Genomic DNA, 24,643 nt, shown 5'->3' with positions numbered 1-24,643 from the left:
GGTTCCTTTAATTTGGACTATATTTCCCAGAAGTCTCCACAAAGCAGTTTTTGGACAAATCAGTAGGGAGTAACTCAGGCAGAGTGTGGTAAGTTGGCTGCAACTGAAAAAAATAAGGCAGCTTTAGCAAGAGAAACTTCACGAAAGGTAAGAGCAGGAGAAATAGTGAGTAGATAGCCAGCACCATAAAGAAAGATTCAGAGGAAGACTGAGCCATTATCTATAGATACTCCATTCCTTAAGATAAGTAATTTGTTTATTAAGTGCAAGTGAGATGTCTCTCTACTACTTAATTACACCCTGGAAAATTTGGAACTGTGAATTAAGAAGTAGATTGTTATAGCAACCAGAATTGGGGAAACACTGCAAGCCAATATGAAATGCTGTTTGATTTAAAGGAATGATAAGAAGTTAAAGTGAATAGTGAAAGTGTTTAAGTTTTACAAGTGGTATAACTGATACGTTCCTAAGTTGGCAACTTTATGATAGTAATATTGGAATAATGAATGACTCTATACAGCTCTGCTTTATGTTCCCCTATGAATTTGCAGTAACAACTGATTAAAAATGGAATTGTGTTATTTTTTTGTTTTGCGGGGGGGGGGGGGGGGGGGGGGGGGGGGGGGAGTTGAGAGAACTTGGTCTTGATGCAAAACCACTACAAATTTACCTGCTACTAATCTCTTGCCTTAACCACTTAAAGTTGTTTCAAGGCAGTTAAAGCTTTGAGTAGACTTTTTTTTTTTTTTTTATTGTTGCAAAGAAGAGAGGGTCTTATATTGATGAGAAATGTGGCCAATTGTATCACGGGGAGATGAAAGAAGGAAAGAAAACTAGCAGAGCTAACCTTCTAGCACTACTCCTTGTCATTAACAGAATACAAGGTTTATAGGCTGTGATACTTTTTTTTTTTTTAAGCCAAGACCTGTTCTGGGCAGAGTTAAAAGAAAATTATTCCTTACCTGCTAATTTTCGTTCCTGTAGTACTTAGGATCAGTCCAGACAGTGGGTTATGTCCCCCGTCCAGCAGATGGAGTCAGAGCAAACTTCGGAGGGTGCTGACATATAAGCAGGTGCACCCTCCAGGGATCCTCAGTATCGAGAATATCAAAGCCAAGAGAGAACACTTGACAGAAAGAGTAGGATGGATCAAGCACCGTTCAAATTGAACCCATATAAACAAATAACCAATGCAACTTGCAAAGAGAACTGTGGAAGTACTAAGAAATAACAAAACAATCAGAACGTAGGAGAGTGAAGGACAGGAGATAGAGCGTACACGAGCAGGTGTCTGACCAACACTTAGCAAACCCGGGTGGGCGTCTGGACTGATCCTAAGTACTACAGGAACGAAAATTAGCAGGTAAGGAATAATTTTCTTTTCCCTGTACGTACTAGGATCAGTCCAGACAGTGGGATGTACAAAGCTTCCCTAAACCGGGTGGGTCCCTGAAGACCCTGCTCGGAGAACCCTGTCCCCAAAACAACCCGAATCACATACCGGTAGTTGTAATCGGTAATGCTTCGAGAAGGTGTGCAGCGACTTCCAGGTTGCTGCGCGACAGATTTCCTGAATTGGAACATGCTGAGACTCCGCCCGGGATGTGGCCAGGGCACGTAACGAATGAGCCCTGATTCCCGCCGGGGGAGCCTTCCCGGCGCCAATGTAGGCAGAGGTTACCGCTTCCTTGAGCCACCTCGCTATAGTTGTCTTAGACGCTTGAAGTCCCTTCTTGTTACCGGACCAAAGCACGAAGAGATGGTCGGACGCCCGGAACTCATTGGTCACTTCCAGGTAGTGCAGGAGAGACCGCTTCACGTCGAGGCGCCGGAGAGACTTGGGCGCATCCGACGGGAAGGCCGGCAGCTCCACCCACTGGTTCAAGTGGAAGGAAGACACCACCTTAGGCAGGAACGAAGGAACTGTTCGAATGGAGACTCCCGAGTCCATGAAGCGTAGGAAAGGTTCCCGGCACGAGAGTTCCTGAAGCTCGAAGATGCGCCTCGCCGAGGCTATGGCAACCAGGAACACCGTTTTCAGTGTGACGTCCTTAAGGGAGGCCTGCCGCAGCGGTTCAAAGGGAGCCTCTCCAAGGATCCGTAGAACCAGGTTGAGATTCCAGGAGGGATAGGGGTGCCGCACCGGCGGCCGCAGGTGCTTGACTCCCTTGAGGAACCGCGAGACGTCCGGATGAGACGAAGGATCTGGTTTTCCCGTGGTGCGGGCCAGGGAGGCTAAAGCCGAGACTTGCACACGCAGGGAGTTGTAGGACAGACCCTTCTCCAAGCCCTCCTGGAGGAAGGCCAGGACCTGACGTAGCGAAGCTGTGGTCGCAGAAACCCCATGTCCAGAACACCAAACCTCAAACACCTTCCAGACCCGTACGTAAGCGACTGAAGTGGAGGTCTTACGCGCTTTGAGGAGAGTGTCTACCACGGTGACCGCGTATCCCTTGCGCAGGAGACTCTGCCTTTCAAAAGCCAGGCCGCGAGACAAAAGTGTTCCGCCTGATCCGAAAATACTGGACCCTGATGGAGCAGCCGCGGAAGGTGTGACAGTCGCAGGGGTCCGTCCACCACCATGTTGAGAAGATCCGCAAACCACGGACGAAGACGTACAGCCGAAGATGAGGGGGCCAGGGGAGAACCAGAGCGTCCACCCCTTCCGCCCCGTGGTCTCTTCTCCGACTGAAGAACCGCGGGGCCTTTGGGTTGGCAGACGTTGCCATGAGGTCCATGGCGGGTGTTCCCCAGCGCCGAGTGATGATCGACATTGCCTCGTCGGAGAGGACCCATTCCCCGGGGTCCAGCGTCTGACGACTCAGGTAGTCCTCCTGAATGTTGTCCACGCCTGCGATGTGTGAGGCCGCCAGGCGGTCGAGGAAACGTTCCGCCCAGGCCATGAGCCGGGCCGCTTCGATGGCCACCCCCGGGCTCTTGGTGCCTCCCTGACTGTTGATGTAGGCTACCGTGGTCGCATTGTCCGAGAGAACTCGGACCGCCCGTTGCCGGATGAGAGGCAGGAATTGAATGAGCGCCAAACGGACTGCTCTCGTCTCCAGGCGGTTGATCGGCCAGGACGCCTGTTCCTGTGTCCACTGCCCCTGGGCCGAGCTTCGGACACACACGGCCCCCCAGCCGGTCAGACTGGCATCGGTAGTGACAACAATCCACTCCGGCGACTCCAGAGGACAACCTTGTGCCAGGTTCCTGGGGTCTAGCCACCAGCGAAGGCTGAGCCTGGCGGCCGGCGGGAGAGGTAGTATCGCCTGATAGTCCTGCTAGACCGGTTTCCACCGCGAGAGTAGCGCCATCTGTAGGGGCCTCAGGTGTGCAAAGGCCCAAGGTACCAGGTTGATTGCGAAGGCCATCGATCCCAGGATCTGCAGGTAATCCCTCGCTGTTGGAGCTGGGAGAGAGGCAAAGTGGAGGATTTGCTCCCTCAGTGACTGGGCCTTGTCCGGACGCAAGAAGACCTTGCCTTGAGCCGTGTCGAAGCGCGCTCCGAGGAAGTCCAGCTGTCGAGACGGAAGGAGACTGCTCTTGCCGAAGTTGACTACCCAGCCGAGGGACTGTAGGAAATCGACCACCCTGTCGACCGCCTGCTGCCCCTGCGAGAAGGTCTTTGCTCGGATGAGCCAATCGTCCAGGTAAGGGTGTACTAGAATCCCCTCTCGCCGGAGCGCAGCCGCCACTACCACCATTATCTTGGTGAAAGTCCTGGGTGCCGTCGCCAACCCAAAGGGGAGGGCCTGGAACTGAAAGTGTTGCCCCAGTATCTTGAAGCGGAGGAGCCTGTGATAAGCCGGACGTATCGGAATGTGTAAGTAGGCCTCCGTCAGGTCCAGGGAGGCCAGGAACTCCCCCTGATGAACCGCCGCGATGACTGAGCGGAGGGTTTCCATGCGGAACCGGGGTATCCGGAGGACCTTGTTGACTTCCTTGAGGTCTAAAATGGGACGAAAGGAGCCATCCTTCTTGGGCACCACGAAGTAAATGGAATAATGACCCGAGCCCACCTCTCCGGCGGGGACGGGTGAGATGGCCCCCAGGGCTAGGAGCCGGTCCAGCGTGCTTTGTACTCCCAGGCGCTTGTGACTTGACCCGCAGGGTGAGAAGATGAATCTTTCTTTGGGGAGACGCAGCAAATCCAAAGCGTAACCGTGCCTTAGAATATCCAGAACCCATTGGTCCGTGGTGATGTTGGCCCACTCCTCGTAAAACCAGGCTAGCCGTCCTCCGATCATCGGGAGAGAGGAGTGGGCCGGCCTGACATCATTGGGTGGGCTTGCCGGAGGCGCCCTGCGCCGACGAGTCCCTGGGTGGTCTGCAGCCACGAAAGGACCGGGTCCATGACTGAGACCTGGTTGAGGGGTTTCTTGGGCCCTGAGGCCTGGAGCCCCGAAATCGCCGTTGCGAGCGAGACCGATTCCTGGAGAAGGAAGTAGACGGACGATATGACCGCTGGCGGTCCTCGGGCAGCCTATGTACCGAGTTTTCCCCCAGGGATTTGATGATCTGGTCAAGATCCTCGCCGAAAAGGAACCTACCCTTGAAAGTTAGAGCCCCCAGGCTGGATTTGGACGATGCGTCTGCCGCCCAACTCCGCAGCCACAATAGGCGCCTGGCGGAAACAGCAGAAACCATGGTCCTTGCCAGGACCCGCAGTAAGTCGTGGAGGGCATCGGCCCCGTAGGCAATGACGGCCTCCAGGCGGTCCGCTTGCGCCGCCTCCTCTGGCGGCAGTTGCTGTGAAGTAAGGAGCTGCTGCACCCACCGAAGACCGGCTCTCTGGGTAAGAGAGCCACAAATAGCTGCGCGGACCCCCAGCGCCGAGACCTCGAAGATCTTCTTGAGGCAGACTTCTAGTTTTCTGTCCTGGATATCCCGAAGAGCCGTTCCCCCTGTGACAGGAATCATGGTCCTCTTTGTGACGGCAGAGACTGCCGAATCAACCTTGGGTACTTTAAGCAGGTCCAGGAAATCGCCGGGGAGAGGGTAGAGCTTGTCCATCGCTCTGCCAACCCTGAGAGATGCCTCCGGCGTGTCCCACTCCCGCACCAGAAGGTGGAGGAAAGACTCATGGATTGGGAAAGTTCGCGCCAGGGGACGCAAGCCCGCCAGGACAGGGTCCCCTTTTGAGCTCGCTGAGACTACGGAGGGAGCCGGGGGCCCCGGCGGCTCGACGGGCGGGTCGAGGTCCAATTCCTGGAGGACGTGTGGGATGAGGTCAGACAGCTCCTCTTTACGGAAAATCCGGAGCACCCTCGGGTCGTCACACTCCAGGTGCGCTGCCAGTAGCGAGTCATCGTCTGCCGTCGAAGCCGGGTCACTCCCAGGGTCCTGTGTTGGAGCCGCTCCGCTGGGCGGAAGGGCAAGGGGTGCCCTATGGCTGCCCCCCGTGGGAGCTGGATTGGCCCCCCCCACCCCCACCAGCCGGGGTATCTTCGCGGGCGTGGGGTTCATTTGTCCACTGCCCGGTGACCCCCCCACCGGCTGCAGGCTCTGAAGGTACGCCTGATGCATCAAGATGACAAACTCAGCCGAAAACCCCCCTGCCGGCGGAGGAGTGGTGAGAGGAAGGTCCTTGGGGGGGGCCGGAGTAATGGGGGGGGAGGCTGGTGCTCGAATCGGCAGCAACCGCGGAGAAAATCCATGCTGAGACTCCTCAGCATCCGAATCAATGGCGCTCTCCAGCTCCAAAATGGCCGCCGCTCCCGCCAAAGAAGGGGGCGGGGCCCTCCCCCTGGTGCCGCGGCGCTCCGAGCCTGGCGGCGAAAAAGTCGGGGGAGCTAGGCCGGTCTCCCCCCCGGGGAGACAAACACCAAAAGAGCCATCCCGCGATCCGCCCTGCCCCGGGTCGCCGGCGGGAGACCCCTTAATGCGCTGCATGGTGCGCGCCCGGGAGAATCCCCTCTCAGCGGCTGCACAGGGGCTCGGATCCGGGGAACTCGCGCCGCGGGAGGAGCGGGCTCGTCCGCCCTAGCTCGACTCGACCGACCCTCCCCTCAGGGGCAGCAGGGGAATGGGACCTCCCTGCTGCCGTGGCCCCGGGGAATTTGAACGTCGCAGGGCCGAGGGGGAGGGGTCCGAATTGCGGAGTGCCGAAGGGGAGAGGCTGGCCCCACCAGCATCCACCTGTGCCGTCCGACGAAGAAGCTGCAAATAAAACCAAAACAGCCAAAAACTTACCGCCGGAGAGAAGAGAGAGAGGAAAGCACAGGCAAAAGAAACACAGTCCCGCTGGCAAGCTAACCAGGGCTGTGAGGCCCGGGCAGGGGCTCAAAGAGACTCCCTAGAAAATTGAGAAACTTTTTTTTTTTTTGAAATCCCAGGCCTGCTTGATCCTATCCTGAGGTAAGGAAAAATGAGAGAAAATGTGGAACAGAAGCCACACACTGGGGAAGCAGAGGTTCCCCCACTCACATCTGCTGGAGTCAGAGAGATACTGAGGATCCCTGGAGGGTGCACCTGCTTATATGTCAGCACCCTCCGAAGTTTGCTCTGACTCCATCTGCTGGACGGGGGACATAACCCACTGTCTGGACTGATCCTAGTACGTACAGGGAAGGTTGCTTCTAAGAACTAAGTTAGAGCAAAGCTTTAGGTTCTTGTACTGAGACCCCTACTCTAAAAAGCTGATTTTCTAGTTTTCTACACATGATTGTAATAATGGAAAGAACAAAGATGTTTTACCAAGAAGAGGGATCTTAAACCAGATGGTGCTTTGATTTGTGTAACCTGACCAGGATTGGATGGACTTAGGATGGCCAACGTTTCTATGGACCATAAATGGACAGCCCACTAAGCTTCATGCTTTGGGAGGGAAGGCGGAGGAAGGACACAGACTACTGTCAGTTGTCGATCCACTCATTACTTAGCTTTCAAGCACTCCCCTCAATATACTTTCTTTTATAAAATGTTATTACAACTGTCTTCATAAAGACATCAACCACAGCCTCTCTGTCATGCAGTTTTGATCTCTATCACAACTAAAGCCTTTCTAATACATACTCACCTCCATAATTCCCCCCAAACACACAGCCACATTCCCAAACACACAGCCTCCTCTCTGACACAGGTGGTTCACTCTCCCTTTCCTTAAAACCTTCCAAGCTTTTCATCTGTGTCTCCCTTGTGCCAACAGCCTCCCAATATGCCCTCTCCTTCCTCTGTGCTACCCTCCTATTTCTAGTCCCCTCCCTCTTCCCTCCTGTCTCCCTCTCCTCCCCAGTGCCTTCCTTTCTCTATCTCCTTTCCTCCTGTGGCCCCGTCTCCTTAGTGCCTCTTCTGTCTCTTCCTTCCCTTCCCCCATCTAAGCCTCCTGCCTTCCCTCATGCTCCAGTTGGGCCTCTCCCCTTCCCTGTGACCTTCCTTCCTTCCATACCTCCTCTGTGTGACTTTTCCTCCCTTGCTCCCCTTCTTCCCATGGGTCTATCTTAGTTTCCCTCCCTTTTCTCTGTGCTCCCTCTGTCTCTCCCCTGCGACTGACGTTTTTACTCTCTACCTTCCTCTCCTCTGTGATAGTATCCCTTGGCTGGCTCGCTGCAGCTCCCTGACTCAGGCCTTGGCCCAGCACTCAGTGAAGGAGGGGAAGGGACCTAGAGGGCATTGATGCAGAGATCTGTGGAGGGCTGAAAACAGATCTGAGCTTTGCCCCGCTTCCTCTCTCCATCCCATCCAATCACAACACAGGAAAGGAGGCAAGAGGGAGCGGACACGCACAGCTCTCGGCTGTCTTTCCCTGTAACCAAGAAGCTGTGGGAAAGAGGAGCCTCTTGCAAAAACTGGATTTTCAATGTCCAGTCAGTACTTCTGACCAGACATTGTACAGCACAGCTGAAAACCTGGCTGTCCAGTCCAAAATCAGGTAACTGGCAACCTTAGATGGACTGTGAATGCAGCCTTCGAATAATAAGGTTTATTTTTGTTGTTTTTTTTTAAACAACAAACATGGCTCTGCTTTAATGGTATATTAAGGTTAGGTGCGGGTTCTAGGCCTGGCCACAGGAATATGGAACCTCTGTTTGTGCTGCTGTTAAGGAAAGCATTCCCTGTAGCCTCAAGACTCTTCTCAACACCCCAAAGCATATCCAGGAAACCAGGCTATTGAAGCCTTACTGCCTTACAGGTGGCAGTAGGACCCAATGCCATACCAGATAGTCTTTTGTTTACACCTCTACAGGGCAAGTTCTATTGGTGAAAACATCACTCCAGCCAGAGAGTCAAGAGGGAAACCCCTTTACACCCACCAAAAATTTACCATACAGATTTCCTCCAGATTTTTAACAAAACAATCCCCAAACCCAGACTCTCACCAAAACTGCTAAGCTACAGTGCAATCAAATCTGTGAGTCAAACATTATAAGCATCTGAAAATAGGGTTTATAATGAAAGCCCAGGTCAACTAATAACTAAATTAAATGTGCATAGCCAAGCACACAACATTCTGCAGCTTGTGCACCATTAGTTAACACTTGGCAATCTTTGCTGTAGACTGCAAATACCAGAAGGATTAAATTATTCCTTGCACTCTAAATCTTGGGGGGGGGGGGGTGTTTGACACTGAGGCTTTTAGATCGGTGACAAGGGCATAAAGTTTTGAAAAGGATTATACAGAATTCAGCATCCGCATACAGAGAAATTTTTAAACTGGTCTTCCCCTACCCCAATGCCCACAATATCCTGTATACGCCTCACTATCGCAGCCAGGGGCTCCACACTCACCGCAAAAAGAAGAGGGGAGAGTGGACACCCCTGACGTGTGCCTCTCTTAATAGGGAAGTTATCGGTATAGCCATCATTGATTTTTAAGCAGGCTGCAGGTTCTCGAAATAACTCTTGAACCCACACCAAAAAGGAACCCCCCAACCCAATTTTCTTCATCACCACGAATAAGAAGGGCCAATGTACTCAGTCGAAGGCCTTCTCTGCATCTATAGACAATAGTATAGCAGGGTGTCTCTTTGACTAGGCACTATGTATCAAGTCTAGAAGTTTCCTAATATTGTTAGCTGTTGTTTGCTCAGGCATAAAGCCATTCTGGTCAGTATGTCTCAACTTGCCAATAACTACTCTTAATCGTGATGCTAATATTTTAGTTAAAATTTTTAAATCAATATCGATAAGAGATATTGGTCTGTATGAGCTGCAGAGTGTTGGGTCCTTACCAGGCTTTGGAAGCATAGTTATGCCAGCTACATTACCAAAGGGGACCAACCTCCTCTCATCTCTCAAGCAGTTAAACATCTTAGTAAATCGGTCCTTGAGTAAATCATTAAATTTCTTGTAAAACAATGGTATGAACCCATCGATCCCAGGGTCTTTTCCAAGTTTCGAGTCTTTTATTGCCCAATCTACTTCTAACTCGGAAATATTAAGCCCTAGATGTTGCTGTTCATCCGAGGACAAAAAGGGAAGTTCTATTCCAAGTATGAGGAAATAGCAGCTTCTGAGGCTACTGTTTCTTGAGAGTACAGCTCCTCATAAAATTGAGTAAATCTAGACTGAATTGCCTTGGCCTCACACAACATATTTCCATCCTTATCCTTGATATGGTAAATCTGCGCTTTAATTTCTTAGTTTTCAACCTATTCAATAGTAGTTTACTTCTTTTATCCCCCGTTCATAATACTGCTGTTTTAGCAAATCCAGCTGAAAAGCTATTTTATCCATATCTAATTGTTGTAGCTTTTTTCTTTTTTGTTCTAATTGTGGAACTAGTTCCGGCCTAGGATACAATTTATGTTGCCTCTCCAAGCCTTTAAGCGCCTGCATTAAAGTCATCCTGTTTCTTTCCTGTTCTTTTTTAAGAAAAGAACCCAGACCCATCAAATGGCCCCTTGTTACAGCCTTCAGACCCTCCCACATAGAAATAGGAGAAGAATCCTCTGTCTGATTAGTGGATATGTATTCCTCTATTTCCCTCCTGAGCTGCCTTACATATTTTTCCTCTTTAATAAGCATATCATTGAGCTTCCAGAATTTTTTGCCGGAGTCTTTATTGACTTGGGAAACCTTCCACCACACTGGCGCATGGTCCGACCATGTAATACTTTGTATATCTGTACCTAAAGTACAGGAGACCAAATCCTTAGATATAAAAAGTCAGTCAGTCCTCGAATATGAGGAATGAGGATGTGAGTAATAGGTATAATTCCTGCTAGCGGGGAATAGAAGACACCACACGTCAACCAATTGCCATTTTTTCATTAAATTCTTCAGGGATAATCTATCTTTCTTTCCCCCTCCCATGTTGCCCTTAGAAATATTTAACAATGGTGAACTTGTAATATTTAAATCTCCTGCTACAATAATGCTTCCCTCCATATAAATCCCCCAACTGATTGTTTATCTCATCCAGTAAAATTTGCTGAGCTATATTGGGGCAGATTAGATTCACCAATACAAATCGGCTACCGTTTATGTCTGCGTTTAAAATTATGTAGCAGCCATTAGGGTCTTGATAACACTGGGAAACCTGAATGACCACATGATGTGCGAATAAAATCGCCACCCTGTAGTACCTGCGCTGTGCGGTGGATGGGAATTTGGCTAATGTTAAAAGCCATTAAGAACATAAGAACTTGCCATACTGGGTCAGACCAAGGGTCCATCAAGCCCAGCATCCTGTTTCCAACAGAGGCCAATCCAGGCCATAAGAACCTGGCAAGTACCCAAAAATTAAGTCTATTCCATTCATCCCTGAGACGTAAATGCATCTCTTGGAGAAATGCCACCGTAGCTTTTAAGCAATTACGTTCCCTTACAAGGAGAGTTTAATCCCTTTACGTTGATAGACACAAATTTTATGCTCTGCATAGCAACTACCTTTTACCCCCGCCCAAGCCTTATTTATCCACTCCCTCCCTTCTAGCTGTATTACCTTGACACCCCAGTGTCTTGACTCCCCCCTTTCCTAATCTTATGAAATAGAACTGGGAGAATTCCCAAAAAATCAAGCCTCCTCCATCCTTCCCTATACCCTCACCCTCTTAACCCCTTCCTTCCTTCCCATTCTCTAACCCCATAATACCTCGTCTACTTAACCCGTAGACACCTACACAAGGAGGAAGAATCCATTCAGATACTCCCTTCTTTGGCTAAATAAACTGTATGCAAGTTAAAATTTTCCCAAAAACCATTTGGAAAGAAATAAAGCTATAACTAAACACCAGATCATATATAAACAACTTTAAACCACATCGAGAACTAGATACCCTCGCTCTGTCTCAAGAACTGCAAACATACGTGATTGGTATCACATTGTTGTCCATTCACGAAGCTTGTAACAGAAGTCTTGGATCAGACCTTCACTGGAGAATGACAATGCTCTGCTCCCCTGCTCGGCTCAAGGGAGGAGAGTCCGCTGTATCAGGGTGGCATCCCTCAGGTTTGATCTGTCTGACTACCAGAATGACGAGTGAGACGTCTTCCGCCAAGCCTGGCTCTCTTTCATTTAGGTGCCACCGGCGCAACATCTAAAGATGGTGTTGATATTCCTGCCGCAGACAGCATTGTGAAGGTCTCTTTGATGATCTAGATGTTGGAGGTAATACCCTGAATAATAAACGCCAGCCCCCAAGGATAAGTCCACCTGTACCAGATACGTTCTTTTTGTAAAAGAACCATTAATGGTTGTAGCTCTCTTCTTTGTTTTAATGTTGCAGGTGAAATAACATTAAATATGGAGGTTCATGTCCTTCCCACATAAAAGGTGTCACTTTCCGGGCACAGCACATTAGCTTCACCTTAACCAAAAAGCTGTGCATGCATGCTATGTCTCTGGGGACATTTCATGGGGCCTGGCCTAGCGCTTTATGTGCTCTCTCAATCACCACCCCTGCATGTGTGGAATCCATTCCTGAGTCTTCTGATGCAGTAAGTAAGGCGGAGCAGATCTTGTGGACAACTTGTATAGTGTTTGCATATTGTGGAGTTTCCGGCAATCCCTGTATGCTTATGTTAGACCTACACAAACTGTTCTCTAATTCCTCTATTTTTTAAAGACATGTCCTCTTGCTTCTGGTAGCATTCGTTTATGGCTACCTCCATGTTTGTAAGCTTAGTCCCTTGCTCTTCCACCATTGCCTTCGTGTCCTCTAGTCTCTTTCCAAGATCCATCAGGTCCGTGCGCAGGTCTGCTATGGAAGAACAGAATTCCTCCCTTAACGTGTGAATATCTTGTTTAAGGTCTTAGAACCAGTTGTCAACATCTTTGTTAGTGTATCTCCAGACTCATCTTTATCTATGTTCAATAGCTCTTTCGCCAGGGCAACACCTTCAGCCTCCTCAGAGGCCGCCATGCTGCTCAAGGCCTCATATCTCAATCCGCCTAAATTGAACGAAAAGTGAGTCAAATTGATTTTTCTTGCTGGTCATTTCGTTGAGTGCAGTGTTGATATATCTGGTGCTTTTCGTCTGAAAAAACCTCGATTATGAGGAAAATGCTTGATTTACCGGTAAATGGGAATGGAGAAGGAAGCTCAGGCATCCATCTCACCAGATGACATCACTTCCTCAGTAATCAACCAATAAGGTAAATATTTTGTCAAACTTATTGTAAATTTTTTCAAATTTAATATCTAATGCCACCACCACTATGGCTATTACATCAGCTTCCTTTGGGCTATGATCCATTGGGGAAGGCGGCACGCTCGAAAAAGTCGCCATCTTAGAACTCACCACTCTGTTTCTGTCCTTGTCTTTTCTCTGTGGCTTTATGGCCTCAATAAAGCTGTCGAAAAAGAATCTGCAGCAATGGACAGAAACTCCGACTCTATAATTTAGGTTCAGGAGCCAGAAAATTATAATAAACGAAATTTAACACCATAAATGGGAGGAGGGGACACGGAGTTGATCAGGCACACATCTTCTCACTCCGTCACATCACATGGTCTCCTCTCATGGCCTTTAAACACAATTTTTCATTCCCAGCATGGCTATCAGTATGAAATGTATAAAAACATAATGAATGGGCTACATAACAAATGAATTACTAGCACAAGTATTCAATTACAGCTAACTAAACTGGAAGAGCAGTGTTTCCCAAGGCACATTGGTGTGCCTTCAGACCTGATCCAGTGTACCATGGGAAAAGTCACTACTACCTGATACTCAGATCCAGACCAATACCTGGGCTCTGTTCTTAGTATCTTACAGCAACAAGAGACACCAGTGGTGGCTCAAACTTATAGGGGTTCCTTTCTGAGAACCAGTGAAATCATGCATGTCTCTTCCTAGCTACAGCATGAGCCCGAGTGTGATAATTAGTGGGCAACATGCAGGGTACAGAGAACTGAGCCTTGCTTTGTGCAGCACACACATTGCAAACAGCATCTTTTCCTCCCTCTTCTCAGTCACCTCCTTTGAGCCCTTCGAGCCTGTCCTGTCCCAAGCTGAGTGAGACAGGGAAATGTGCACTGAGCACTAGATATGACTTATGCCGAGTGTTGGGAGCAATAGTAGTGAAGAAGATCTGGCAACCACAAGCAGCAGCCCAGGTAACTAACTAAGCCGGCTGCCCGAATCACACCAATTTCACCCTTATCCTCCACTTATACTGTATATAGAGGGAGCGGGTCCATCATGATGGGCTTATGTATGTCTCCACCCATCTCTCTCCCTTTGTTTTAAAATTTGGAAGACAGACATGTGGAGCTTTCAGTGCTTCCCTAGAACTTTCAGGGCCAGATTTAGGGCAATTGGAACCCTGGCCGAAAAGTGCCCCCCTCCCTCCCAACATCTTCCTACCCTTTACTGATGGTACAATTCCAATCTTCAGCCACAGCAGGGTGGAATCTGCCTGTCTTCAGCCGCAGCGAGATAGAATGTGCCACACCCAGGCTAGGTGTGTCTTCAGACACAGCAGGATGGGATTCGCCACGGCCTCGCTAGACTTCTCCAGCTCAGGATGCCCCTGGTCTCCGTGGTGCTCCTGCTGCCATCCGGGAGTATTCTTTCTGGGCTTCAACAACCAAGAACATCAAGCGCCTTGCACTCACCTCCAACAGCCCTACTTCCACCATTACTGCTGCACGTCGCCGGGACTAGTCACTCCACTCCCCTCCTGATGTCGTCATCAGATCACAGTTGAATTCAATTACATACACATCTCAAAATATACAACAATTCCAATCCCAATATCAACTCCACAATCTGCTTGGAAACATAAAAATATCACTTCAGAACAGTTTGTAACACAACTCAGACAATCTTCCTAACTATTTCATCAGACATCAATTCCTCAGTGGATCTCTGGAACGAAAAGGTCTCCAACGTTCTATATTCCATAGCCCCATGGGCTAACGTCCATTCTAGACCCAAAAATACTGCAGCTTGGTACACTACTGAAATTAAACTACAAAAAACTAAAATATGTAAATCAGAAATTGCCTGGAGAAAACAAAAAAATGTTAACTTCAAAGAACCACTATTTTTCCTGTCTTAGAAAATATAGAAAAGAAGTTTCACTGGCAAATAAAGAATTTTTACTCTTCAAAAATCAGAGCTGCAAATGGTAATACTTCCAAACTATTCAACATAGTGAAAAAATTAACATCTCTCCACTCTCCTACCCCCCCCCCCCCCACCCCCAGTTTTAAGCAATGATTTCCATAACTTAATTTCCTTCCATTTCAAAAATAAAATAAATCAGCATATCCTCTGAATTCTCAGATCTACCATACCCCAACAATACCAACCACAAAACAGACTGTCTATGGACCATGTTCTCTCCCTCAGAGTCAGACACATTATCCCATATACTGCATAAAACAACACTCACTCTCTCTCTTTTCAATCCTTGTCATGGTTCATTCTTAAAAGATTTTACTATGCCAATCTATAATTTTCTTCCTAACATAATAAATCAATCTCTTTCTACTAGTATTTACCCTGAGCATTTCAAACAGACTTCTATACTGCCAATTCAAAAAAAGAAAAATGAAAGACTTCTCTAATTTAAACAACTTACGTCCTACCACCTCTCTCATTACACTAGCTAAAGTTATAGAATCCATTGTTCTTCATCAATTAAATAGCTACTTGTATGATAATGAGCTATTACATCCAAATCAACACAGCTTTCAAAAAGGTCACAGTACTGAAACTTTATTACTATCATCTTTCGATACCTTATTAAGAGGCTTTGATTCAAACAGATTACATACTTGTATTATTAGACATTTCAGCGGCCTTTGATACCATTGATCATTCTATTTTACTACTATGACTACAGTCTATTGGTATATCAGATATAGTACTCAATTGGTTTAATTCTTTCCTCACAAATCAACAATGCCAAATTCACATTAGTTGTTTTTCGTCTTCTCAATACACTATCCCATCTGGCGTTCCGAAGGGTTCATCCCATTCTTTTCAATATTTACCATCTGCCTTTATGCTATTTACTAGACAGTCTAAACATTCATTTTAAAATATATGCAGATGACATTCAGTTCTTCATTCCATATTCAAAGTCTTGCTCCAACACTATCTCTAGTTTCCTTATACAACAATACCATAAAAATTTGGTTGTCGCATAATAGTCTGAAACTCAATATTTCAAAAACTGAAATAATCCATCTGTCTTCTATCCCATCATCCGACTGTAGCCCACCCACCCATTTAAACCTTAAATGGCACATCTCTACCTAGTGAAGGCAACTCTGCTATACCTCGGTATATAAAAAATGCTAAATAAATAAAATATCATCTCTAAGGCTCGTAATCCTGGAATCATAATCTATTCTAGTCTATCCATGACTCAACACACATCACTCACAATAAAAAATTCCTTTTACAAGTTACACTTGTTAAAACGTCTATGACCTCTACTACATCCAGACGACTTCAGAACTATTTTGCAATCTCTAATTCAGCAATCTCAATTACTGTAACGCGCTCTCTCTCTGCTTACACATAACACATTACACTCATTGCAACTAATCCAAAATGCAGCAGCTCACATCCTTACAGGTACACCACGAAGAGGTCATCTCTCACCCATATTCTATTCATTACATTGGTTACCAATAGAATACAGAATAAAATACAAAATTCTCCTTACAATCTACAGTCTGTTAAATGATACCCCCTCAACTTGGCTCAGTTCTCAACGACGCATTTACCGTCCTTCTAGAAGCCTACGATCAGCACACAAAACATCTACTACAAATACCAACTATAAAAATTGCCCGACTTGACATCACGAGGCGACATGCCATTTCTGTAGCTGGCCCTCAACTTTGGAATACCATTCCAGAGCACATAAGAAACCTAGACAAGAATGAGTTTAAAGAGAGTATAAAAACTTACCTTTTTAAATGCGCTTTCCATACTGAGGACTATTTAATTCTGACCTCCCCCCCTACTATTTTATTTACTTATTGTATTTTCTAGTTATCTTACTTTAGTTATTTTAACTTATGTCTTCTTTTATCTTGTGGATGTACCCTTATTTTAATTCTTAGTTATGTTTGTGATAAGATTATGTACGTTTACCATATAAACCGTTTTGATTACTCCGGTATAAAAAACGGTATATAAAATGTTTTAATAAATAAAAAAAATAAAATGACGCCCAGGGCAACCACCCAGTTCACCCATCCCAAAAACCAGCCCTGAGTTCTTCTTTTGACTGTAAGTCCTCTCCATAACCGCATTCATTGCATGCTCCATTGAGGTTGGTGTACTTTGAGATGGAAAAATTTGGGAAATGCTTGCAAGAGTATAGCTATGGCAAACAAGAAATCTAGACCCCAAATGCTTTCAGTTTCAATTCACTTTTTCTTGTTTTATTTTAAAAAGACAAAATACTATCTAATCTTTGCACAAAAACAAGACACAGCAAGTAAAACAAGTTAGCCTGCCTGCCTTTTGGACTTTGGAGTTTGAAATCAATGCTAAATGCACAAGACAGATAAAAATAATGGTGACATGTTACGGTCAATATACATTTTTTTAATTTCATGCAAGTGTCAAAGCAAAACAGAGATTAGGAATACTCTTATATCTGTTACTAGGTAGATTCTTTCTCAAAATCTTATTTAATGTAATAATTACATGGGAAAGTCTGCAAATATTGAAAAAAAAAAAAGTCCACCTCACTTTATTAAAGATAATAAAGAAAATCAGCCAGGTAGAATAGAAATATGTTCATAAATATTTATAAAAGATGAAGTATAATACCACAATTTACCTGATTTCTCATTTAACATAAATAAAAATACTATACAGGATTCCTAATATTTATGTATAGAAAAAAAAACAAAAAAAACAAAAAACTTACCAACATGATTATTATCCTTAAATGCTGCATTTTGGAGTATGAATATTAAATGGCGACTAAATTTTTCATGTGTACTGGAATCTAAATTTAAAACATCTTCTGCTGAGCACTTGATTCCATGAATTTCTTCCAGTTTTTTAATTATATACTGAAAAATAAAGGCATGACAATTACATTTAAGAGAAATTTCATAAAACAAGTAGCAGCATGTAAAGGCTGGGATGAAGGGGAAGAGAAGATAAAGGGAGATGGAAGAGTAGAGCGAGAAGAGAATAAGGAAGAAAGAAGAGTGAAGTAAGAAGTATTTGTAGATTTCTAATTTCTTTTCAGAGATAGCGATTTTCTTTTATTTGAGGCCATCTTATATTCAGACCTATATGGTATATTCACCGAACTGATTCGGAATTTACAAGTCTGAATATCACAGGTTTGGAATGAAAAAAAATGAAGGAAAAAAAAAAAAAAAGATAAGCTACTAGGCTTAAGGCTCAGTGATCCCATATTACAAAAAAATCAGTAGTTATGTTTGTCTCCATTAACATAGGGGCCAATGCAATAAATGTGTGCAGAAAACGGGAGCTCAGTGTTGAGCATCCATTTTCCTAAAGCTCACCCAGCCACCTCTCCTGGGCTCCCGATCCAATATTAAAATGAGGGGTCGTGTTAAAAAGGAGGCGCTAGGGACAAATGTGCGTCCCGAGCACCTCCTCGGAATCGGGCATGCAGGAAAGGTGGCTGTCAAGTGGGCTGTAGAGCCAGTTGGGAAAACGGATGCTCAATCTATGAACGTCCGTTTTGTCCTGCTTCCGGAATATACACGCACAAGATACCATGGCCTGGACCATGTATCTTGTGTGTATATTTGATGTCCAAAATTTATTTATATTTTTCCAAAGGTTTTTTTTTTTTTTAATTTGGTTCCTCCTACATAGTATCACTACGATACTATTAGGAGAAATCTCAGACAGCAGGATTTTTTTTTTTTCCAATGCGCTCTTGAGCATGGCATAGCTTTATGCCAGCCCCGGGCTAGTGTAAAATTTGCCGAGTTGCAAGGGCACATTGGCTGAGTGGAAAATTTATTGGATCGCGGAGGTTACCCAATAGCCTCATCTACATGGATTTCCACGTGATAAGCACCATTAACCATACGGAGATTTGGACACGCGTTTGAGAGGCACTAATCCCCATATTGGATCAGAGGTTATTAACGCATGTCCAAAACACCCCCCCCTCCCCCCAACTCGCATGTTAGGCCGTGCGCAGAGGCTAGCGCAAGGTACTGAATCGGCCCCATAATCCTTACTCTTTTTTTCTGTAAGGAAAGGGCCCACTAACTCCTCAGTAGGCAGCGACATATTATAATGTATACATTTTTCAATGGTATTAGCCTTTATGGAGTTAGCTAAAAAGAAATGGTGTCTTCATTTTTTCATTGCTCAAATTCTTGTAAAACACCACAAATCTGAAATTATGTCTTATTTTTACTATTACTTTACACTTACCTCAATAAGTTTTGCAACCATTTTCGTCCCATCAGCCTCTGGATTAGTTGGTTTATAGAACTCCAAATCAAAATAAAGTTTACAAACTGAATTTTCAGGAATAACTTCATAGCAGTTTTTGAGATTATTACGATGTTCTCTACATTTAAAAATAAATATAATAAATCAGGAATATATTTTATTATAGTAAAGAAAAAATAATTTATATTTAGTCCAACTTTCCTAATAATGCCCAAAGTGGCTTACAGTATTATTACCAGAACCTCAGGTTTCCTGCGGCAGACTCTTCTAGATTAGGTAACAAGAGATGGCAAATTATGTGCAAAACTTTCAAAATGCTCTGGCAAATCTGCATTATTTTGCATAAAGATTCACACCTCTGATTATGCAAAAATATTTTTTTGTTTTTTTTTTTTAATCGAAAACTATTCACATTGGGGTAAATATTCAAGCACTGAGCTGGCTTTAGACCTGCCTTATGGTCCATCTATAGTTAGCCGGTTAAGTTAACCAGCTAACTCCACTCCTCCCCGGAACTCCAACCTCCCACCCCAGGAATGCCCTTGACTTACCTGGCTAGAATTTAGCCAGATAAGCCTTTTAAATAAGTGGTTAAGCCATTTAGACGGATAACTTTCCCATTATCCATCTAAATGGCTTTTGAATATCTACCCCATAGATTTTAAACAATATTTATTTATTTAAGGTTTTTTTATACCGGCATTCATGAACTCGTTCACATGATGTCGGTTTACAGAAAACAGGGGTGCGAAGAATACAACCAAAAAACATAATAAAATGTGATGAAAAGAAGCAGTTACAGTTAACAAGGGCTAATGAACTGGGATTGTAAGAAATAAAGAGAGATAGAGGGGGTTAATTATATATAAATGTACAATATAAATATGGAGTCCAATATATACAGCTTCTGAGCAGAGAAATTATTGATGGTGCATGTTAGGTGGAGTTCGGGAAGGCTTGCCTGAAAAGCCATGTCTTAAGCCTTTTCCTAAAGGTTAGGAGGCATGGTTCGTTTCTGAGATCTGGAGGGATGGAGTTCCATAACGGTGGTCCTGCTGTGGAAAGGGCTCGGTCTCTTAAGGTGCTGTGCTTAGTGGTTTTCGTGGGTGGAACAATGAGGCATCCTCTGTAGGCTTCCCTGGTCGGTCTTGTGGATTTGTGTAAACGGGGCGGAATTTGTAGGTCGATTATGGTATGTTGGTGAATGATTTTGTATATCAAGGTGATGGATTTATAAATGACTCTGAAATGGATTGGTAACCAGTGGAGGTCTTGTAGAACTGGGGAGATGTGGTCTCTTCTCCTAGTGTTAGTCAGTAGACGGGCTGCTGCGTTTTGAACCATTTGGAGTGGTTTTGTGTATGAGGAGGGGAGGCCAAGTAGAGTAGAGCTGCAGTAGTCCAGTTTAGAGAAAATGAGGGCTTGGAGGATGGTTCTGAAGTCTTTGGCATGGAATAGTGGTCTTATCCTTTTTAAGACTTGCAGTTTAAAGAAGCAGTCTTTGGTGGTTTTATTGATGTGGGCTTTGAAGTTCAGTTTATTGTCGATTAGCACACCTAGATCTCTCAAATGAGTGGTTTGTAGGTTGGTTGGGAGACAGGCTGTGAGATTGTTGTCAGGAGTTATGAGTAAAACTTCAGTTTTGGCGGAGTTTAGTACCAGATTTAGGCTGTTGAGGAGGCTTTTGATTTCTTGGTGACAGGATTCCCAGTATTCGAGGGTTTTTGAGTATGATTCTTTGATGGGTATCAGGATCTGAATGTCGTCTGCATAGAGAAAGTGTATTAAATTGAGGTTGGTAAGGAGTCGGCAGAGTGGTAGGAGGTAAATATTAAAGAGTGTGGGGGATAAAGAGGAACCTTGTGGGACTCCGATGGTCGAGTCTTGGCGTGATGATTCTTTATTATGGATTTTTACCTTGTAGCCTCTGTTGGTTAGAAACGATTTGAACCAGGAGAGCGCTAAACCAGAGATACCTATCGCAGCTAGCTGGTTGATGAGGATAGCGTGATTTACGGTATCGAAAGCTGCTGAAAGGTCCAGAAGGATCAATAGAAAGGATTGTCCTTTGTCTGTACCTAAGATGAGGAGGTCTGTAAGGGAGGTAAGTAGGGATTCAGTGCCCCGATTTTTGCGGAATCCATGTTGTGAGGCGGATAGAATTTTGTTGTCTTCAATGAAGTCCGATAGTTGGGTGTTCACAAGCCTTTCCATAATCTTAGCTATGATAGGAAGATTAGCTATTGGACGGTAGTTATTGGGGTCTTTTAGGTCCAGGTTGGGTTTTTTTTAAAAGTGGTTTGAGTGAGGCTTGTTTGAGGTCTTCTGGGAAGGAACCTTGGGAAAGCGAGCAGTTGATGATGTCCGCTAATGTTTTAGAGATGGTGTCTGGTATTGAGAGGAGAAGTTTTGTGGGTATAGGGTCTGCCGGGTGCGAAGATGGTTTCATTCTTCTAAGCATGGTTTGGATTTCATGATTTGAATATGTATATTTGATTCATATGAATTTGATTCATATGAATATGAATATGAATGATGAATATGAATATTTGATTCATGATTTGAATATGTAAACTATATACAAATAAAAAAATGTACCAATACAAAAATCAACAATTTATCAAGGCATACTGTAAGTTACAAACTTAATTGTGAAATTACTGCTTACCTGATAATTTCCTTAATCCAGACAGATGGATTCAGGACCTGTGGGATTTACACCTCTGCTAGCAGATGGAGTCAGAGCAAACTGACAAAGTATATATACTCTTGCAGTGACATCAGTCTGCCAGTATTCTCTTCAAGAGCCAACTATGGACAGACTAGCAAAAACTTGATTAATTACAGATAACCATTTCAGTACTTAACCAACCAGAAACACTGAACTCAGGCAAGGAATTTATGAACACTAATCTAGGGACTGGATGAACACTTACCAGTAACCCCTAGAACACATAACCACGTAGGAGGACCATAACACAATCATTCGACAACCAAGGGCGGAAAGCTGAATCCATCTGTCTGAATAAAGGAAAAGGAAATTATCAGGTAAGTAGTAATTTCTCATTTCCTAGCACCCAGACAGATTAATTTAGGACCAGTGGGATGTACCCAAGCTACTCCCAAATAGGGTGGGATGCTGCCTGCAGTCCAGTCAAAACTGCACACGCAAATTCTGCGTCTTCCCGGGTCTGCACATCCAGATGATAAGACCTGGAAAATGTGTGTAAGGAGGACCACGTCGCAGCTCGGCACATGTCAACGGGAGACAACAATCCAACCTATGCCTATAAAACTGCCTGAGCCCTTGTAGAATGAGCCCTAACGTGAGTAGGCAATGGCTTTTCAGCAGCCAAATACGCAGCTGTATCTACCTCCTTAATCCAGCGAGCTATTGTAGCCTGCAAAACTGGCTCGCCCTGTTTACCTCCATCATTAAGGACAAACAGGCGATCCGTCTTTCGGAAAGGTTTAGAAACCTACAGATGCGTTCTTGGATATCAAAAGACATGTCGTGAAGTAAAAGGCGATATTCCTCCATTTCTTTCCTTATCCAGAGATGGCAGGGAAATGGACTGATTCAAGTGAAAATCTGAGACCACTTTAGGCAAAAAAGAAGGAACTGTATGCAGTTGTATCACCCCTGGAGTCACCCAACTGTTTCCGGCAAGACAAGGCCTGCAGCTCGGAAATTCAACACATAGAACATATTGCCACCAGAAACACCGTTTTCAAAGTCAGTAACCACAATGAAAGGCTACGCAATGGTTGAAACATAGGGTCCGCCAAGAAATCCAACACCAGATTAAATCTCCACAAGGTTTCCAGTAACCGCAAGGGAGGATGAAGATCTTTCACTTCCCTCAAGAAATGGGCCACATCTGGATGTGGCCTGTTTCAGTGGCCATTCAACTGGCCACTGAAACAGGCAAGAGCCATTACCTATACCTTCATGGAATTAAGTGCCAACCCTTTATTCAATCCATTCTGCAAAAATTCCAAAATGAGCGGGATCTAAACTGAACAAGGATGCACTCCTTTGATCTTTCCACCAAGCCTCAAACACTTGCCAAATCTGCACATAGGCTAAGGAAGAAGTGCCCGTAGCAAGATGGCAATCGCCACAGTAGAATATCCATGCTTCAGCAAGCGAGCCCTCTTAAAGGCCATAACGTTAAGGCAAAACAGAGTCAGATCTTCATGAAGGACAGGTCCCTGCTGCAACAGATTCCTCTGCACCAGAAGATGGGGGGGGAGACTACCAGGAGCCTTTACAGATCCGCATACCATGGTCTCCTGGGCCAATCTGGTGCCACCAAAAGCACCATTCCCCTTTGACCTTCGACCCTCCAAATTATTCTGCCAACATGGGCCATGGGGAAGAGGCATACAGCAGTTTGTCCTCTGGCCAGACCTGCACAAGAGCATCAATACCGAGGAATCCAGATCTCTCCTGCGACTGAAGAATCTAGGAACCTTCACATAGCGAGATGTCACCAGCAGGTCTAAAAACGGAAGGCCCCAGCGATCTACTATCAGCTGAAACGCCTCATTCAACAACAACCATTCTTCTGTGACCACACTCTCCCTGCTGAGAAAGTCTCTCTTACATTGTCTTTTCCTGCAATGTGTGAGGCCGAGATTTTCTGAAGACGTACCTCCGCCCATTCCATAAGTTAGGCTATTTCCTGTGACATTTGCTGACCCTTGGTTCCTCCCTGCGACTGATGTAAACAACTGTCGTCGCATTGTGTGACATTATTCAGACTACTTGACCCTGCAAGCGGTCGACGAATCGCAAGCATGTCAACCAAACAGCATGGGCTTCCAGCCAATTAATGCTCCAGAGAGACTCTTCTGTGCTCTAGCACCCCTGTGCTGCAAACTCCTCACATAAAGCCCCCTAACCCTGGAGGCTTGCATCAGAAGTGAGTACTAGCCAATCTGGTGTTCGTAGGGGAATGCCCTTCCTTAAATGATCCGTTTGCAACCACCACTGCAGATGGATGCTGATCTCCACTGGTAAGTGAAGCCATATCAAATGGCCCTGACACTGTGGACTCCAACATGTAAACAGTGTTTGCTGAAGAGGACGTATATGCGCCCTTGCCCACAGAACTACCTCTAGAATGGCTGCCATCAACCTGAGCACTGGTAGGTAAGACCATACTGTTGGGCGTATTGTTTGTCAATAGTTGCACCTGCGTCATCAGTTTCTGAATGCGGCTCTCCAATAGAAACACCCTGCCTTGCCTCATGTCAAAACGAAAACAGATGCTCCAGTGTCTGGGATGGCAATAGATTGCTCTTGGTCAAGTTCACCACCCAACCTAATTCCTGTAGCAAGGAGATCAACTTGTGTGAGACCTGAAGACTCTTTCTTACTCTTGGCCCAAATTAGCCAATCGTCTAAGCATGGGTGGACCAGAATGCCATCCTCTCTCAACACTGCCACCACCACAACCATGAACTTGAAGATGATTCTGGGCACAGTGGCCAAACTGAAGGGTAGCACTCGAAAATGATAATGTCACCCCAAAACAGAAATACAGTTGATGTTCCAGCCAGATGGGAATACTTAGGAACGCCTCTGACAAATCCAGAGACATAAACTCCCTGAACTGTACTGCCATGATCACAGAGCATAAGGTTTCCGTGTGGAAACGAGTCACTCGCAAATGGTCGACTCCCTTGAGATCCAAGATGGGGCGAAAAGAACCCTCCTTGCGTACAACAAAATAAATGAAATATTGGCCAGTATTCTCTTGTGACATGGGCACTGGGATCACGGTCTGCAGGCTGAGGAGCCTTGACAGTGTATATTCCA

General features: G+C 45.5%; 1 protein-coding gene across 2 annotated transcripts in view; it reads right to left on the bottom strand.

Annotated features, from left to right (window-relative positions):
- Positions 1 to 24,643, bottom strand: part of PRIMPOL (primase and DNA directed polymerase) — a 131,250-nt gene that overhangs the window by 61,172 nt on the left and 45,435 nt on the right. For both annotated transcript variants that reach the window (XM_029584955.1, XM_029584867.1), the window contains exons 4-5: positions 18,796 to 18,934; positions 17,291 to 17,438 (exon numbers count right to left, since the gene is read on the bottom strand). In XM_029584955.1, the coding sequence (XP_029440815.1) occupies positions 17,291 to 17,438; positions 18,796 to 18,934 (287 nt within the window). The remainder of the gene's footprint in view (positions 1 to 17,290; positions 17,439 to 18,795; positions 18,935 to 24,643) is intronic.

The sequence above is a fragment of the Rhinatrema bivittatum genome, chromosome 1, assembly GCF_901001135.1.
Source record: "Rhinatrema bivittatum chromosome 1, aRhiBiv1.1, whole genome shotgun sequence".
NCBI lineage: Eukaryota > Metazoa > Chordata > Amphibia > Gymnophiona > Rhinatrematidae > Rhinatrema > Rhinatrema bivittatum.
The sequence above is the reverse complement of the archived record's forward strand: the minus strand, read 5'-3'. Positions and strand labels throughout refer to the sequence as shown.